The sequence below is a fragment of the Lycium ferocissimum genome, unplaced genomic scaffold (assembly GCF_029784015.1).
Source record: "Lycium ferocissimum isolate CSIRO_LF1 unplaced genomic scaffold, AGI_CSIRO_Lferr_CH_V1 ctg5404, whole genome shotgun sequence".
NCBI classification, from domain to species: Eukaryota; Viridiplantae; Streptophyta; class Magnoliopsida; order Solanales; family Solanaceae; genus Lycium; species Lycium ferocissimum.
In genome coordinates, this window is record NW_026725973.1 from 66,799 (window position 1) to 85,915 (window position 19,117).

At 38.6% G+C, this 19,117-nt stretch overlaps 1 protein-coding gene across 1 annotated transcript; it reads left to right on the plus strand.

The window, feature by feature from the left end:
* The first annotated feature begins 16,547 nt into the window (after positions 1 to 16,547).
* On the plus strand, positions 16,548 to 17,276 carry LOC132044895 (uncharacterized). Its single transcript, XM_059435430.1, has one exon. The coding sequence runs from the start codon at positions 16,548 to 16,550 to the stop codon at positions 17,274 to 17,276; it is 729 nt and encodes a 242-aa protein (XP_059291413.1).
* The last annotated feature ends 1,841 nt before the right edge of the window (positions 17,277 to 19,117 follow it).

Consider the following 19,117-nt stretch of genomic DNA (forward strand, 5'->3'; position numbering starts at 1 on the left):
CAAAAGATGATTGTGCAGAGTGTTGTAGCACTTTTTATTGGGAGAGACGCGGGGCTAGCCTCCTCTTCTCCTTATTTAGCAATATTATTTAATGTTCGCATTCTATCTTATTCTTCTTTTACTACTATCTATTAGTTCATTTGTTTTGTTTATCTTGCTTCTTCTTGTTAATGTTTCCTTCTTTGATTACACTTCTTTTGAGCTAAGTGTATCTAAAACAACCTCTCTACCCTGCAAAGGTAGGAGTAACGTTTGTGTGTATCCTACCGTGGACCCCACTTGTGGGATTACACTAGGCTTGTTGTGGTTGTTGTTGTAGTATACCTTTCTGTTTATTTTATCTTTGCTCGTCATTCTAAGGTATTACATGCCAGGCATACATACATAGAAACTAGTATATATATTAGAAACAGGAAACCCCCAACTTAAATGTTAAATTAAGTAAATACCCTCCTAAATAATTTAAATACCCTACTTATACTTTCTTTTCTTAAAAAAGGATAAAATATCGATTGCCTACAAACACCCCAAACCAACCATCGAACTCATCAACGGTCAGCAAGAACTTTTACATTGTGAAGAAGTCAGTAGAGTACTATAATGAATGAAAGGGTTTTCAGAAGTAAGAAAGAGACGTTATTGTGTGCTTCTTTTGGTCTTCGAACAAGAAATGATGAGTCAGTGCAGCAACTGGCACAACCTTCATGTTTTGGTGCTAAGGCAAATTATGCTTATTTTGGTTGCATTTAGAACTTTCACCTTTTGTTGCAAAGTTTTTCATAATTAGTAAAGGTCCGTTTCCTAAAGTCCTTTTTGTTTCTTTGTTGTGGAATATCATCCGGAATGGGATTTATTTGTGTTTTAAACATTAGTAGAGTAACTTTATAATTTGTTTGGAACTGGTCATACTACTTAAGACTCTATATTACAAAACATAAGGATATTTTTTCTTTACAAAACATATTAACAAAATTACAAAGTATACTAGATTTGGGCTTAATGGAATATTCACTATTTTGGGCTTTTTTCAGGAAGAGAATCGGATTTTTTAAATGTGGGCTTAATTTTAGAATGATTACCAATTAGCTTCTTCTTTTTAAAGATTTCTCCCGCCCCCCCCCCCCCCCCCCCCCCCCCCCGCTATAGTTGTTGATAAACGTCATTTTCAGACCTAAAATTCAGCTTCTCTCCTAATATGATACGATTTTAGCTTCATCGACGAGTAATTCTCTGTATTTTCAACTCACAATTTTCAAACCAATATTTCACCATTGTTATTGTTTATCATCATTTTTGTATATTAATCTTTGTTTTCCAGTCCTACATTGTTAGATTTTAGTTGTGCTTCGGCTTTTGTTTGTGGGAAATAATGAGTAGAAAATATTATGAATTTAAGCAACGGGATACTGGGAGTGATGATGTGTTTAATGAAAAAAAAATGCAGCATGCAAAAAAGTTGAAATGTGTGTATGAGATGTCTTGTAATTGTGTGTATGAAATGTGTATAAATTATTTATACATTAATAATAGAATTTTTTTGACTACTGACCTGTGTATTAATTGTATATAAAAATTGTTTTGTATTGTTTTGAAATATGTGTGATCATTGTGTGTATGAAATCTGTATAAATTATATATACTGTAGTTTTTAAAAAAAGTTGAAAACTAATATATGTATGAAATGTGTATGGAATTTGCTATATATCATTTTTGAGATATATGTGTCACAATGTGTATGAAATGCGAATAAATTCGACATAAATTAGTCTTAAAAATGTTGAAAAATGATGTGCATGAAATGTGTATGGAATCTGGTTTGTATCAATTAGAGAATTTATTATACATATATACTTTCTCATAATTTTATGACAAACAATAGCTCTTAATTTTGAATGGGAGAGAAAAGTGGATAAAATAAGGAAGCAAAACTTGGAGAAAATCATGGAACAATATCTCTTAATTTTGAATGGGAAGAGAAAAGTGGATAAAACAAGGGAAGGAATTTCCTTATGTTATTTATTGTGTTTTATTTGCTTCTTTTTAATTTACCTGATTCATATAGATTTTATAAGAAATCTATTGATATATTTTATAAACTGAAAAGTATCGTCATGTTTTGTAAATATACCCCCTTACTATGTATATATAGGTTTTTTGCCCTTTCTTAAATGCATACGGGCAATTTGCACGATTGTCCTTTGTTGGGGGTGGTCTTTAATTTTTGCCCCTCAAATTGCTGGTCTTTTGATTTTTGTCCATCGCCTAAAATATCCCGAGATTCTGGGTTCGAACTCTAACTTAGTAATAAAAATAAAAACTAAAAGTCCCGAGGCAAGGCTTTGCGGAAAACTTTGCCTTAAGGCATAACTAAAAGTCTGCTGGAGACGGCAGACTTTTTGTTAAGCCTTGCCTTGCGAAGTTTTTTTTTTTTTTTTGAGCGGGGGTTCGAACCCAGAACCTCGGAGTATTTTCGGCCACATTTTTGAACGAATGACAAATAAGACCGGCATTTTTGAAGGACGAAAATAAAAGACCATCCCAAAATAAGGACAATCCGCGCAAAAAAAAATGAATGGATACTGTGAATGGGTGAAGGAACAACAATTTACATGAAAAATGGCTGTATTAACATGCACACGATACATAAGATGCAGTCCACCGAGAAAGGAATTAGAGATACAAGTTTCAATAATTTCAAGGAATTAGAATAAAGTGTATATCATTTTTAATGGGTCTGTACTTTTTAGAGCAATGGAGTTTTACCGTACGTCGGGTTCTGACGTATTAACTTCTAATTTATCGAAGAAATGCATGCATCTTGGTTCATTACTTTCGGCTTCATAGTGATAAATTCAATGTGATATTAGTGAAACAATTGTAATATATAGTTAATTAGAGTGTCTGCTCTATTAGGGGGTCTTATAAGCATGTGTTTATTTCAAAACGCAAGTTTTTTTATCCTTTTAAACTTGTCCGATAATATTTTGGGGAAAAAACGTCGATGTCCCCTGAAAATAAAATACTTAACCGCCCATAGCATCTTACTTTCATGTCCTCAAAATCATTTATCCGAAATGCCCCCAAAATTATGATACCAACATGGTATCACCCTGTCTCTCTTATATACCATGATGGTATCACATAGGACTTTTTTCATTTCTTCAAAAACATTTATCAGCTCTCTATGAAACCAATGTGGTATATATATAATATACTGACAGAGTATCATGTTCATTTATTCAAAAAACACTTTCTTTAAAAGAAACTTCTATGATGTCATCATATTATATACACATAGTGAGATGATATCATGGATGACCGCTTCAATCCTTCAATGAGATACTCCTAAGTCTTCCATGATATCATCATGATATATACCATATACTGAGATGGTATCATGGAGGACTGCTTCAGTCCTTCAATAAGACACTGTCTTAATCTTCCATGATACCGTCATGGTGTATAAATATAATGAGATGTTATTCATGGAGGAAGGGTTTTGGGCGATGGGGTACTCCGGTAAATATTTTTGGTCAGCTGGGTAAAAGAGAAATTAGTTTAGGAAGAGGCATGGGCGGGTAAATGTTTTGCATATTAGGGGTATTTTACTCCCGCCATCCCAAAATAAGTTTTGCTATAGCCCACTTCACATTCATTAAGAAATCAATAAATCTAATGTATACTTTACTAAATTCCCCCTATTTGTTAGATGTTTTCTTGAGAATTGAGCACTATTAAGAAGAAGTCGTTTTTCAATATCAGGGTATATATGAAAGAAAAATCCCTCCGTCCCAATTTATATGAGGGTTTTACTATTTAGGGAGTCAAACAACTCTTTCTTTGATTGCGATTTTCTCTAACTCTTTTCATATATTGTGAATTACTAATAATGCAGACTTATAGTACATTTTATATAGTTTTAAAATATGTAAATTTTATTAGAAAGTGGTCGAAGAATCTATGTTTGAAATTGAGTCAATGATTAACTGCTTTGATCCTTGTACTCTGAACCCCCTCATATAAATTGGGGCAGAGAGAGTACTAATTTTTGTATTGAATTACTAAAGTGACTGTTAATTTAGGATAACTTTTTTTGTTGTTGCTAAAACAACACTTATTTTGAAACGGAGAGAGTATATAAAGAATGAGAAGTCTACAATTCAGGCTCCTTGTTCTTTGTAGAATGAGAGTCATGTCATGAATTCCCATAAGGAGAGTCATAATGGGAAAGGGGAATGTTAGTAGCTCAGCTGATTGAATACCTGAACTTTTACCTTGTTGGTAAGGGTTCGATTCCTCAACTTGTAATCCCTCCCCCAATTTTAAAAGAAAAATTGCAAGAGGAATTAATTAATTAGTTGATTGGGGAATTCAAGTTTTTCAACTGGTTGATCCACATGTTTGAAGCAACATGAATTTGCCTTTGCTTTTAGCCTATCAAATTGACTTAATTAATCTGTTTTTTGGATCTGTAAAAACCCTTTTTTTTTTTTTTTAAGTAACACATATTAAACAAACTTCCTTTTTCCATGCCGAACATAAATTTTACAATAATGATTTTGTAAAGGAGGCTCAATGAAATTAATGGTCTAAAGTTCAATTTTAATAAGATATTTCAAGTATATTTAATAAAATTAGTTTCTGCGTGCGTTACGAGTGCATCTCGTCACACATGCATCTTAATTCAATATATCCAGCAATTATTTCAAATGTAAATGAACCAAGAAATGTCTACATTCACAAGTAAGGAAGGAAAGAGTCTTAAATTCATTACCTAATTTTCCTCACAATTCACGTGAATTATAAACCAAAAAGTTGTCTTCTCTTTTTATCACAATCAAGTTTAATATAATACTCCCTCCGGATTAAAAAAAAAAAGTTCACTTAGCCATTTTTTTTTTTGGATCAAAAAAAGATTTTACTTAGCAAATCAAGAAAGAATAAATCTTGTTTTTCCATATTTGCCCCTATTAAGTGTTATATGATCAAATCCCAATGCCTATTTAATTAGGAGTAGTTTAGTCAAATTGTCTATTTTTGTCTAGGAGTTAGTATTTTTTTAAGGGGTGTGCAATGGCCAAGTGGACTCTTTTTTTGATCCGGAGGGAGTATCTTTTTTTCCCTTCTATTCCAAACACATGCGATCTCCAAGAATCTGTTTTGTTCCCTTTCCTGATGTGATTTCTCAGCTTTGCAGCTCAAATTGGCAGTTCGATGGACAAGGAAATGGAAGCCTCTAACTTTAAAAGTTTGCAGACTTTTGTTGGAGTATGACAGGATCAAATGCTTCCATATTTTAGCATTTTAATATTTATGCGGTATGAAATATATTACAAGTTGAAATATTCGTTTTATTATGATATGGAAATTAATCTAAGTTAACCCATGAATAAACATAATGCAAAAGTAAAATTCTAAAAACTTCTAATACAGATAAGTAAAGCTCCAAACATCACATTAACTTTGATAATTTATGAAATGATGCGCGTCCTGGTATACAAATCCAACAAAAGAGGAATAAAACCCACATTTTGATTTCAAACAATTGAATCTAAAGTCGATGTATTACACAAAAGATACATGAAGATCATTGTTTACCCTCGAAAATGGATAACAATTAAATTTGTAAGTGGTTGATAAAATATGTGGTTAGATCAATTTATAGCGTAAGGCAATAACAAGGAAATGATAATGTATTGATAAAAGATAGTAAAGAAAACTTAAGAAGCCAAGTTTGTAAGCTCTGAGAACTGGTCCGGTTTAGGAGATTGTCTTCTTTAACCGAGCCAATCACTTAAGAGAATTCCACTGCCACCTTTTCAGATTACAAGTGTGAAGAATAATGAAAAAGCTAACCTGAAAAAGAAGGGGATACACCCCTATTTATAGCTAAAAATAGATGGGCCTTAGTACAATTTAAGAAAAGCCTTTCTAGAAAAAACCTTAAAATGGATATGGCGGAGTCTGTACGGTCATTCTGACACCCGTACTGTTGTCAGCGCAAATGGCGGAACGGTCAGATGACGCGTGGCCTGGAACATAACGGATCTTCGAGCCTATGTTGAGTGTATTCGCTTCAGGCTCGAGTTTTCTATGCCCATCAACATACCCTCAGTTTTGATACTGCGTTGAATAAACTCATGACCCCTCGGTCCTCGTTCCCTTTGATGACTAATGACCTTATTCTTTCTCGATCTCGTACCGGACAGCTATAAAATTTATCCCGGTTCTTACCGAATACAAATTACTTTGGTTTTTACCGTATACAGATAGTCCCCACACTTCTCGGATCGAAGTTTCGTCGAAGTGAAGGGAAGTGGAACGATTGCTTCGGTGACTTTCGTAGTAAGTCTCTACTTTGAAAACAGGGGGGAAACGAAACGTCCCTTCATGTCACGTCTTTTTGACTTCGGCCACGTGTCTTCTACTGGTTGGCCGACTTCGGTAACCGCCTCAAAACTTTCTCTATATAATGCATTATAGTGATTTCATTTTTTACTTTTCACCCTTCACTTCCTTTCTTCATTCTTCATCTCCCAATCAGATCATTTACCTTGCCCCGTTCTTGCTTCCCTTTGAATCTTTGTTCCGAAATTCTGTGTCTTCTTAAAGTTGTTGAAAAAATTCATTCGAGGTCCCAAAATCTTCTTCATTTTCTGGAAAATCTTCTTTAACCCTCCTTAACTTCATTTGTTCATCTTCAAATCTTCATATCTTTATATTTTTAGCCTTCAAATCTTCATATCTTCATATTTTTAGCCTTCAAATCTTCATATCTTCATACTCGAATCATCCAAACTCAAGAAATGGCAACGGATACCGAATCTACTTCCAAAAATGTTCCTTTGGTTTCTTCTCCGGTTACCGAACCTGTAGCCATACCCGGTCACAAAGCACAAACTAGTTCCTTCGAACCCACGGCCAAAGACATAATCCCCTCGAAATACAATTTCAACCACGAATTCGCCATCGAAACGGCCATAAAGAAATATGATCGGGGTTTTGACGTGAGACGTTACCCATCCTCGATTAAAGAGAAGCACCTTCCTCGAGTCCGAACAAAATATGGCTGGGATAACCCCCTCCTTCCCTCCCCTCCCCTCCCCCCCCCCCAATAGAGATTTTTGTTCCTGGTGATGATGAATTAATTACCGATTTTAAGGAGGGGTTTTCATATGTTTATACATATCTTTTCACCTTCAAGCTTAACCCTCCAATAGATCCCGTTATCCTTGGAATGTGCCAGACATATAAAGTATGCCTTGGTCAAATAGGCCCGAATGTTTGGAGGATCGTGGCCTGCCTCCGTCTTTTGGTTGATAATGCCAAAATCAACTTCACCTTGCACTATCTGATTCGGTTATATTGCCCGAGGATCTTCCGCGGCGGTGTTATAAAATTCTCCAAACGAGGAAGGAACCCCATTCTTTCCTGTGTCGATGAGAACATGGATCGGGGCTGGTACGAGCATTTTGTTCGGGTTAAGACCAAGGACATTATACCAGCGAATTACATGCCTTTCCCCGAAAGGTGGAATGACAAACGTAAGTTTTATGGGCTTATCTCCCTTTTACGTGTCTTTGAGCACTTCTCCTAACTTTTTCCAATGTTTCAGCTGATGCATGGCTTCTGGATGTGATTCCCGAATTTGCCAGGTGGATTGAAAAAATTATCGGCCAACACCCTCATGAAGAGCGGACATGGAGAGATCTGTCACGTGACCAATGGACAACACAGAATCACGGTATCTTTTTCTTCCCTTAGTTCTTGTTATTCTCTTTCGTTCAACTTTACTCTGATTTAATCCTTCGATATCCCAGGTTTGGGCAGAGGCTCTTCGGCCCTATGGGCCGCACCAGTGGATGAGCCCGCCACATCGGGTTCAGATTTTGATATGTCGGGATCAGCATGGCTCATTGCCAAGGCTGAAAAGAAGAAGAAAAAACCTAAGTCTAGGGGTCAGAAAAGAAAGAAGAGCTCGAAGGATGCTGTAGGTTCATCCGAAGCTCGAGGCCTGAGGGATGATCCCGAGGACGATGTTTGGATTGTAAAAATCACATCGAGCCCTGCTGCTACTGGGGCTGAGACAGCTTCAGTGGAGGTCCCGGAGGGGGGGGGGGGTACTGCAGCTGATATACCGAGCTCAGCCACTGATAGGGAAACCGAGATCCCTTTCCCCCTATAGTCGAATATATCCAAGCCCCGGTTCCCATAAAGGCCGTCGAGTTGATCGACGTTACAGGGGACACTTCACCTGAGGTGGGTTAGAGGCCACTGTCACCCGATTGAGGCAGGAACTTGATTAGGTTAAGGTCGAGGCCGCAAAGATGGAGCAGAAGTTCAGGCAGCTCGAAGTCGAAAGGGCCACTGAGAAAGAAACCTTAAAGCTTGCCCAAGAGAAGGCCGAGTCTCGAGCCCGGACAAATGAGAAATTGAAGAGTGACCTTGAGGCAGCTATCCGAGACAATGATTCGCTTCAGGCCGAGCTAGTTGCTGCTAACGATGTTCGGATCGCTTTGAGTGATATGAGATTAGAGTTGGAGGAAAAATTGAAAAAGGCTTAGGCCGACCTGAAGGAAGCCCATGAAGAAATAGTGGCTACCGAGGCTCGATCCACCCTTCTAGTTGAATATGAGAAGTGGAATTCTCGAAGGTCTACACTCGAGGCGATTCACCGAGGCATTAAGGATATCCCTGCTCGGATAGCTGGGGCAAAGACGATCGAGGATAGAGCCAAGAAAGCACTCGAAGATAGCTCCGAGGAAGACCCTGAAGGGTCCGGCTCTAATGACTCGGGTTCTTCTTCGACAGAGTAAATAGGGCTCATAGGACCATTTTTTTGTTTTTTATCTTTGTGATTTTCGCAAGTGTAAAGCATCGGCCCTTTATGCTATATAAAATTTGTATGGGCTTTCCTTTTGCCAGTATTTCTTCTGATCATTTCTGACACTTAGTCATGTGAAACTTCTAACAGTTCTTTTATGTTGGATAGATTTTATAATATTGTTCCGTATTTGATATTGTTTCGTAAAAAATGGCTGAGGCTCGACCTTAAACCCTTCACAATTTTTTTGTCTTAGAAAATCGAGCCAACTTAACTTTTGAGTTTTGGCCTTTACTTTAACCGGTTCTTGTTTGACCGATAACTTATTGATGGCTTGTCCGCTGGAGCCTTTTTATGCTTTGTGACTTCAGACGCCTTCGAATCACCTCGGGCATTTTAAGTCGAGGTCTTTAATTATTCAACCCTCATCCGACTGTTTGAATTCTTTGTAAGTTGGGCTCGGTTAATTATAACCTTAGTGCCTTTGTCTATTTTGTGACGGCAGTCCCCAGTTGAGAGTAATGTTCATAAAAGGATATTTGAAGCGTACTTTTACCGAAGTATTTTTCTTCATATTTCAAATATTTGTTTCGTACAAAAAACTAAGGACTTCATCTGACCTCTTCTGCTTTTGCCGTAGCAAAACACTATCTGGGTACGATTCATTTGATCGTTTGGCCGTTACAACGAAACCTAATGCAGAAGGCTCGGTCAATACAAAAGAAAACAAAAATTGTTTCAACTTTGGCCTTACTTCCTACTTCGCTTCTTTGAGCTTCCTCCGGTTGTTCCTGACGAGGGTATCATAGCCCCTTAGTGTTTGTTCGTGAAGCATGAGCGGAGAAACACTATAGAAAATCGATGTTGTTGAATACCCAGTCCCTAGTATTAACGTAACATGTTGTACTTGTTACCTCTTTAAAAACCTTGCTGGAAAACCCACTTTGGGATAAAACTGAGCTAAGAAAAAGAGTGCAACATGTGTTTTCAGACCTAACTCTAATATCTCTAAATTTACTCCGGTTTAACCCTGCAAGGAAAAAAGGTAAGAATAACTGAAATTCAGAAAGGGTTAGTAGACCGTACCTTAGCAATAATATTTCTTCAAGTGTGCTATGTTCCAGTTGTTGTGCAGCTGTTGGCCGTCTCCGGTTTCCAATTGATATAATCCTTTACTATTCCGGGTTATCTTATACGGTCCTTCCCAGTTTGGACCTAGCTTTCCATCGTCAGGGTTCTTAGTGTGCAGGGTAATTTTCCGAAGCACTAAGTCCCCAACTTGGAAATGCTGAAGGTTCGTTCTTCGATTGTAATATCTCTTTATCTTTTTTTTTGAGCTGCTAAACTAACCAGTGCGTTCTCGCATAGTTCGTCCGTTAAGTCAAGCTTCACGGCCATAGCCTCTTCATTTGACTGGTTTGTCGCATACCTGAACCTTAGGCTCGGTTCCCCAACTTCTACAGGAATTAATGCCTCAGCCCCATAAACTAGAGAAAATAGTGTTTCTCCAGTGCTTGACTTTGTTGTCATTCTGTAGGCCCATAGTACCTCCGGCAAAACTTCCTTCCACTTGTGCTTTGATGACTCTAGCTGCTTTCTTAGATTTTGAATTATGGTCTTATTTGTTGACTCCGCCTATCCGTTTGCACTCGGGTGATATGGAGTTGACAAAATCTTTTTGATTTTCAATCCTTCGAGGAAACATTAACCTTATTGCCAAAGAATTGTGAACCGTTGTCGCAAGTTATCTCGGCAGGAATGCCGAATCGACAAATGATATGATCCCAAATAAAGTTAATGACCTCCTTTTCTCTGACTTTCTCGAAGTCTTGTGCTTCAACCCATTTGAAAAAATAGTCAGTCATAAACAAAATGAATCGAAACTTACCTGGAGCCTATGGCAAAGGACCAACAATGTCCATCCCCCAATTCATGAATGGCCACGGGGATAAGACCGGATAAAGCAACTCTCCCGGCTGGTGTATTATCGGCGCGTGCCTTTGGCATCCATCAAATTTTCAGATAAATTTTTTTGCGTCTCCTCCATTCGGTTCCAGTAATACCCTGCTCTGATTATCTGTCAGACCAAAGCTTTGGCTCCTGAATGATTACCGCAGGTCCTTCGTGGATCTTACGTATCACATAATCTGTTTCTCTGGGTCCCAAGTATTTAGCCAAAGGTCCGTAGAAAGATCGTCGATACAACTAGTCATCGACCAAGCAAAATCTCACAGCTTTGGTTCGAAGGGACCTTGATTCCTTAGGGTCGGTTGGGGGCTTCCTTTCTTGTAAGTAGTCTATGTATTTATTGTGACTATGTCAAGCTCATCGTATTTACCTCGGTGTAACCATTTTCTACTGCCGAGTTCATCAACTGTACGACCATACCAGAATTGAATTCCTCCGCTTCTATCGACGAACCTAAGTTGGCCAATGCATCCGCTTCATTGTTATGTTCCGTCGGTACATGCTGCATAGTCCATTCTCTGAACTGGTGTAAGATTACATGAATTTTTTCCAAGTATTTCTGCATTCTCTCATCTTTGACCTCGAAAACACCGTTGACTTGATTTACGACTAGAAGGGAGTTGCATTTTGCTTTGATGACTTTAGCCCCTAAGCTTTGGGCCAGTTCCAAACCTGCAATCATAGCCTCATACTCGGCTTCATTGTTAGTCAATTTTAAAGTCCTGATTGATTGTCGAATAATGTCGCCTGCGGGGGCCTTAAGAACAATCCCTAATTCGGACCCTTTTACGTTCGATGCACTGTTCGTATACAGGGTCCAGATCCCTTAGGTTTTTCCCGAGGTTAACAAAATCTCTTTTTCTACCTCGGGAACCATTGCGGGGGTAAATTTCGCTATGAAGTCGGCTAAATTTGGGATTTAATAGCCGTTCTAGGTCTATACTCGATACCATAACCGCTTATTTCCACGGCCCATTTAGTCAACCTACCTGACAGTTACAACTTATGCATGACATTTTTTAACGAGTAAGTAGTTACTACACATATGGGGTGACATTGGAAATAAGGTTTTAGCTTCCTTGAAGCACTTACCAAGGCTAATTTTTAGAGGTGAGGATAACGAGTCTCCGCATCTCCTAATGTCCTACTTACATAATAGATAGGGAATTGCGTACCTCCTTCTTATCGGACCAAAACCCCACTTACCACAACCTGGGATATTGCCAGATACAAGAACAATTGTTCATCTGCCTTCGTGTGTGCAGCAAGGAAGGACTCGACAGGTACCGCTTTAGATCTTCCAAGTCTTTCTGACACTCCAGTGTCCACACGAAGTCATTCTTCTTTCTTAGCAATGAAAAGAAATGGTGACTTTTATCTGAAGACCTCGAAATGAAACGGCTCAGAGCTGCTATTTTTTCGATCAACCTTTGCACTGCCCTCACATTGTTCACTACTTCGATGTCTTCAATGGCTTTGATTTTATTCGGGTTGATTTCAATCCCTCGGTTCGACACTATGAAGCCCAAAAACTTACCTGATCTTACTCCGAAGGCACACTTCTTTGGGTTTAGCCTCATGTTGTACTTGTGAAGTATATCGAAGGTATCCTGCAAATTCTTTAAATGGTCCTCTGTTTTCAGGGACTTAACTAGCATGTCATCAATATAAACCTCCATTATCTTACCTATCTGTTCTTCGAACATTCGGTTAACTAGGCGTTGGTAAGTTCCTCCAGCATTTTTTAATCTGAGCGGCATTACATTGTAGCAATAGGTCCCATATCGGGTTGTAAAAGAAGTTTTCTCTTGATCCTCTGGGTCCTTCCGAATCTGGTTGTACCCAGAGTTGGCATCGAGAAAACTTAACATCTCATGCCCGGCCATCGCATCGATCATTCGATCAATGTGAGGCATAGGGAATGAATCCTTCGGGCATGCTTTGTTCAGATCTTTATAATTAACACACATTCTAAATTTATTATCTTTCTTCGGCACAACGACGACATTAGCTAACCTGATATGAACCCAATTGGCAAAAGTCCTTCAAGACCTTTCACACGTAGCTAAGCAAAGGAGCTCCAAGTACTCCAAGCCATGTTCATGAGAAGAGGAGCGTTGGAAAAGCTTGAGGATAGGAATTCAAGAGTCTACAACATTTGGGAGATAGCTTGGGAAGACCATAAAGAGGTCGCGACACAAAGTGGCTAGGACCGCAAATATGGCTAAAGGGTGCAAATCTTGGCTAAGAATCTAATTCAAGGTTAAGATTGCAAATGGAGGCCATAATTGCAAGTAAAGGGACATTGGATGCAAATGAAGGCCCATGTTGGGTAATTTTGCAAAGAGCCACTTTAGGGCCTTTGTTGTAAGAGTCTTAGTATAAATATGACACTTAGCCTTCATTTCATCCTTAGCTTGAATATTGATGAAAAACTCATTTTGAGAGATTGTTTAGTTATCTTAATATAGATTGTTTGGTTGCTTCTAAGTGTGATTTCTTAGTTGCTAATTGAATTGCATTTCCATTGGATTCATAGTGTGTTGCTCATTTGTGGATTTCATTTGGGTAATTCATTGAATTCAAATAGTTTAGGTTCCTTGGTTGGATTCCAATTAGGAGGGTTTAGGTTTAGAATACCTAAATTTTCCTATAGAATTTATTACTAAGTGGGTCTAACTCCTATCTTCTCATCTTCTCACCCCAATTCTTCATCTATCCTTTTATTTTCTTTTTGTTATTTTTGAATTTCTTAGAGTTTCAATTAGGATTCTATCATTTGGTATCAGAGCAAGATAGAGGGATCATTCCATTGATTCTTCAATCCTTGATCTAGGAAAGTAAAAAAAAAAATGAAAATACAAAAAAATTCGAAAATCATGGTAATGTTGTTTTGTTGTTAGATTTGAGGTTAGAATTGAGTTTGTTACTATCAACAACCTTTAAATCCGAAGTTGCGAGCTATTTGGTTATGTTTGGAGTGAATCACCATTGTTGAGCTTTGAAGTTTTGAATAACTCAAGAAATTGAAAAGTGGGTCTTGTGATTCGGTTGAAATTGAAGGCTAAAACCTAGTGGTCTTTGTTCTCCATATCAAAGGGAGCTTAGATCTGAAATTTGAGCGAATTCCAAGTTGAATTGAAAGTAGTTGAATTTTTAAATTGTTCTTATGTTCTTGAGGTTGTTCATATCTTCAAAGGAAGAAGGTGACCTAAGAAGGGTGTTTGATCTTCAAAATTTTAATCAAAGGGTCAAAAGGTGTTAAACAGGTCCAAAAGGGGAAAATACTAAGTTTGGAGGGGTCCCACAACATAAAAAATCAGAATAATCAGCACAAAGTTCGAGAAAATAAAGTATAGGTGCTCGTGTTTTGGCCTCGCGTCGCATGACCAACGAACAAGGCGGTCACGCGCTGCATGTGCGTCGCACGTGGGGCAAATTTTTTTGACTTTTTCTGATTCTCTGCAGGGGCGTGGTGCACATATTCATAGAGGGGTATTGTGTGCACTGGTTCCGCGACGCACGACCATCGCATGACTCAGAAAATTCCAATTTTTTTTCTCAGTGTTAGATTCAGAGAGAGGTGTTTTGTGCGTTGGTTACGCGACACACAGCTAGCACACGACCATCAGAAATTTTTTCTAAGTGTCAAAAAACGGTTTGATTCTTTCCTAACTTCTTTTCTTTGATTCTTACAACTATTTAACAACTAGTAATCGATCTTATTAGTTGCTAATTAGTTCTTGCATCCGAATTTCATTTCGTGCCAATTTCTTTCTAGCTTTTCTCTTTTAACTTCGTTGACAATTTCTTGGTTCAAGTACGTTTGTTTTTGAGTTGTCCTTCTTTCATCTAAACAAGAATCCATTCTTCCACAAAGTATAAGCAACCGTGTGAATTTGATTGGTTACGCGATTCATCAACAACTTTGAAAGAGCACGGAGTGTTGTAAGATTGAGAGTTCATTACGAGTGACGTGAGGATTTACTACTAACATTGTTGATAGTTTTGCAGGTCATAATGTCTAATCAAGGAGATCATACTCAAGAAGTGGCGGATCCAAATACCTTGAACATGATGCTTAAGCAATTAACAGAGTTGTCATCGAAGGTAATAGGGATAGAAGGGAGGATAGGGAATTTGGAGAGTTCAAGTAGAGCGAGCACTCCCCGCACTCAAGTTGAAGGGGATTTGGGTAAAAATGCGGAGACTACCCCGACACTTACACCCGGGGAAGTACATGCCTTATGCTATTCCCCAACCACCTCCTCACCTACCTAAACAGTTCCACAAAACCCACCACCCGCCTTCCAAAACACTAATCGACAAACTTATCCCCAAGCCTACCAAACCAATCAAAACGAGCAAATACCACAAAGAACCCCACAAAATACACTACCACAAGCACCTCCACAAAACCAACAACGTCAAGATCCCTACCAAAACCAATACCAAGACCCGTTGGATGACGTGGAGTATGAGAAGATGCAACAAGAAAGGTGGTGGGATGAGAATTATTAAGGAGAAAGACGTGGAGAGATGAACAACTGGGGTAGAAGAAGGCAAGGTGGATTTTCTAGGTTCCAAGGCCATGATGCTCATTTCTAAGGACATGTAGACCAAGGGAGATGGCAAGGCAATGAGTTTCGTGGAGACAATGACCGGAACTTGAATACCATCAAGGTCACGCTTCCCAAGTTCACGGGGAGTAGTGATCCGGAGGAGTTCCTTGAATGAAAATTGCAAAGTGAGAGGATATTCCTTACCAACAATGTGTCGGAGGCTTTGAAGACAAGGTATGCCCTCACTGAATTTGAGGGATACGCATCAACTTGGTGGGAATCCAAGAAGCTAGAAAGAGCTCAACAACGTATCTTTGAACTTCCTACGTGGAATAACTTGATTGTGCTCATAGAGACGAGGTATTTGCCTCCTACCTACTATCAAGAAGTCCTTAAGAAGGTATACATATTGAAGCAAGGCTCCAAAAGTGTTGAGGAGTACTTTGATGAGTTTGAAAATTTGAGGATGAAGTCCAAAATAGAGGAGCACTTGAAATACACTCTCATAAGATTTGTGGCTAACTTAAATTAGGAGATCTCCAAACCTATGAGGCTACAAACTTATAGGAGTCTAGAGGAAGCGTTTCATGATGCGTCTAAGGTTGAAGTGGATTTGAAGGAAGAGAGAGCTTACAAGGCAAAGAACACCACATCTTCAACATGGAACAAAGGTAAAGATAAGTGGAAACTTCCACTTGGGAGAAGCCCAAGACCACCACTCAAGCACCGCAAGCCAAGTTGGACTACAAGGCCAAAGGAGATGATAAGGCTAAAAGAGGTAACAACGCTAAACCTAACGATCCTCGTCCATCTACCATTCAATGTTTCAAATGTCAAGGTAGATGACACATTACACGTGAATGTCCCAATAGAAAGACTATTATGGTTGTGCGTGATGAGGGCGGGTTTAGTAATGATAATGAGGTAGAAACGAGTGAGCATGAGGGTGATTCCGAAGGTGATGTTGAAGAAAGAATGGAGGAGAGATTAAACTTTGCCATTGTAGCTAGGAGAGCCATGGGTGCATTAGCTAGAGAGGAGAGTGATCAAAGGGAGAATCTATTTCATGCTAGATACAAAATAGTGGACAAGGTGTGTTCGTTGATTATTGATGGCGGAAGTTGTACAAATACGGTGAGCCAATTCTTGGTTCTAGTCCTTACAACCTTCAATGGTTCAATGAGTGTCGTGAAATGAGGGTAACCAAGCAAGCCGTTATTAAATTTAGCATTGGAAGGTATCAAGATAAAATCTTGTGTGATGTGGTACCTATGCAAGATTGTCATCTTTTGCTTGGGAGGCCTTGGCAATTTGATAGGGATGCGCAACATAGTGAGAGGTCCAAAAAGTATTCATTTGTGTTCGAGGGTAGAAAGTACACTCTTGCCCCATTTACACCCTATCAAGTGAGTGAAGATTATCGAATCATAAAGGAACTCGGAGAGAGGGTTCAAAATAAGGAAATGGAGAAGCATGATAAGGGAACCTTGGTGGCTATTGGTGGAGAAGGATCATCTCAAGATGGATCCAAGAGGTGTATGTTGGCAAAATCAAGAAATTATTTGAAGGGAGTTGATGAGAGGCACTTCATGGTGTACCTTGTAAACAAAGATCTTCTTTTGCATACTAACCAAACTACTAGCACTTTGCCTAGTAGCGTGTCTTCTCTTTTGCAGGAATATGATGAGCTATTTCCGGAGGAAATGCCCAATGAATTACCTCCATTGAGGGGTATTGAACATCAAATTGACTTTGTACCGGGTTCACAAATTCCCAACAAACCGGCTTATAGGAGCAATCCGAAAGAAACAAAAGAATTGCAAAGGCAAGTTGAGGAGCTTCTTGAAAAGGTTCTAGTAAAGAAGAGTCTTAGCCCATGTGCCGTTCCGGTGATTCTTGTTCTAAAGAAAGATGACACTTAGAGGATGTGCATTGATTGTAGAGCCGTCAACAAAATCACGGTAAAGTATCGCCATCCCATTCCTAGGCTTGATGATATGTTGGATGAGCTTTGTGGCTCAAGTGTGTTTTTGAAGGTTGATCTTAGAAGTGGCTATCACCATATTTGAATGAACCCCGGTGATGATTGGAAAATGGCCTTCAAAATCAATTTTGGCCTCTATGAATGGCTTGTCATGCCATTTGGCCTAACCAATGCACCTAGCACATTTATGAGATTGATGAACCATGTCTTGAAACCCTTTATCAATAAGTTTGTGGTTGTCTATTTTGATGACATTTTTGTGTATAACAAATCAATTGAGGAGCATGTAGACCATTTGAGGCAAGTATTTGATGTATTGTTGCGTGAGAGGTTGTTTGCTAATCTCAAGAAATGTTCTTTTTGTGTTGATAAAGTGGTATTCTTGGGTTTTGTGGTGAGTTCAAATGGTGTGGAGGTTGATGATGAAAAGGTCGAGTCTATTAGAAATTGGCCAACTCCTAAAAATGCAACCGATGTGAGGAGTTTCCATGGGTTGGCAAGTTTCTATAGAAGGTTTGTAAAGGGGTTTAGTACAATTGCCTCTCCCTTGACCGAATTGATAAAGAAGAATGTTCATTTTGTTTGGGGAGATGAGCAAGAGAAGGCATTTCAAGAATTAAAGTCCATGTTGAGTTCGTCACCATTGTTGCAATTACCCAATTTTGAGAAAACTTTTGAAGTTGAGTGTGATGCTTCCGGGGTTGGCATAGGTAGGGTATTGATACAAGAAGGCAAGCCATTGGCTTACTTTAATGAAAAGCTATAAGGGGCGTCATTGAACTACTCTACTTATGACAACGAGTTGTATGTACTTGTGAGGGTATTGACCCATTGGCAACATTATTTGTGGCACAAGGAATTTGTGATTCGTTCGGATCATGAATCCTTGAAGCATTTGAAGAGCCAATCCAAACAAAACAAGAGACATGCGAAATGGGTGAAATTTATTGTTACACCCCGTACTTCTAAAGAAGCACTTATTAAATTTGAACGTAATTATGTCGAGCTATGGCTAAGAAAAACAACTTTGGATTATGAGGAACGAAGTATTATTAAGTATATTGTATGAGTAAAGAATGAATTACAATCTTGTACGTCGTAACCGGGAAGGACAACCTTGGAACCAAAGGACATGACTATTATCAAGTATGATTAATGATAAATATCATGTATGGAGAGTTTCAGAAGATTCCAGGACCAAGCAAATCGAGGAAAATAAGTTTGTCGAAAATTTGAAAAAAGTTGGCAGAATTTTGGACAGATTTTTAGTCAACTTTGGAGGGGTATATCTCCTAGTATATTAGGAGTTTTAAGGTGTTTCAAAAGCCTAAAATAAAGTTCGTCGTGTCTAGTTTCCAACACAACAAACCGCTCATCGATACAACATCGGAGTAGAGAATTATGGATATTACAAGTTAGGCTGGCAGAGCAAAAACACTGCTACAGTAACCGGGCTAATACAGTAACCGAGCTGCTACAGTGCCACCGACTCTAATCCACTATATAAGGGCAAAATCTGACCCTAAACTTCATTTTCTCCACTCCTCTTCATCCAAAAATATATGAGAGCTCCCAAGAAACATTGAGAGGTAATTAGTGGGCGGATTAAAGTGACGGGACTATATACGAGGTTTGGAAAACGTATAGAGTTTTGTGATTCTTGTGCCAAACACCAAATCTTGACGGGGCAAAGGAATTTATCAAAGATAAACAAGATGTCAAGCTCTTCCAACCTTGATTGAGGTAAGAATATTCTTTACCATGGATATTATGAATTGT

What these genes read in the sequence shown, in the direction of transcription:
- LOC132044895 (XM_059435430.1), top strand. Translation starts at nt 16,548, where the DNA reads ATGAGGGTAACCAAGCAAGCCGTTATTAAATTTAGCATTGGAAGGTAT.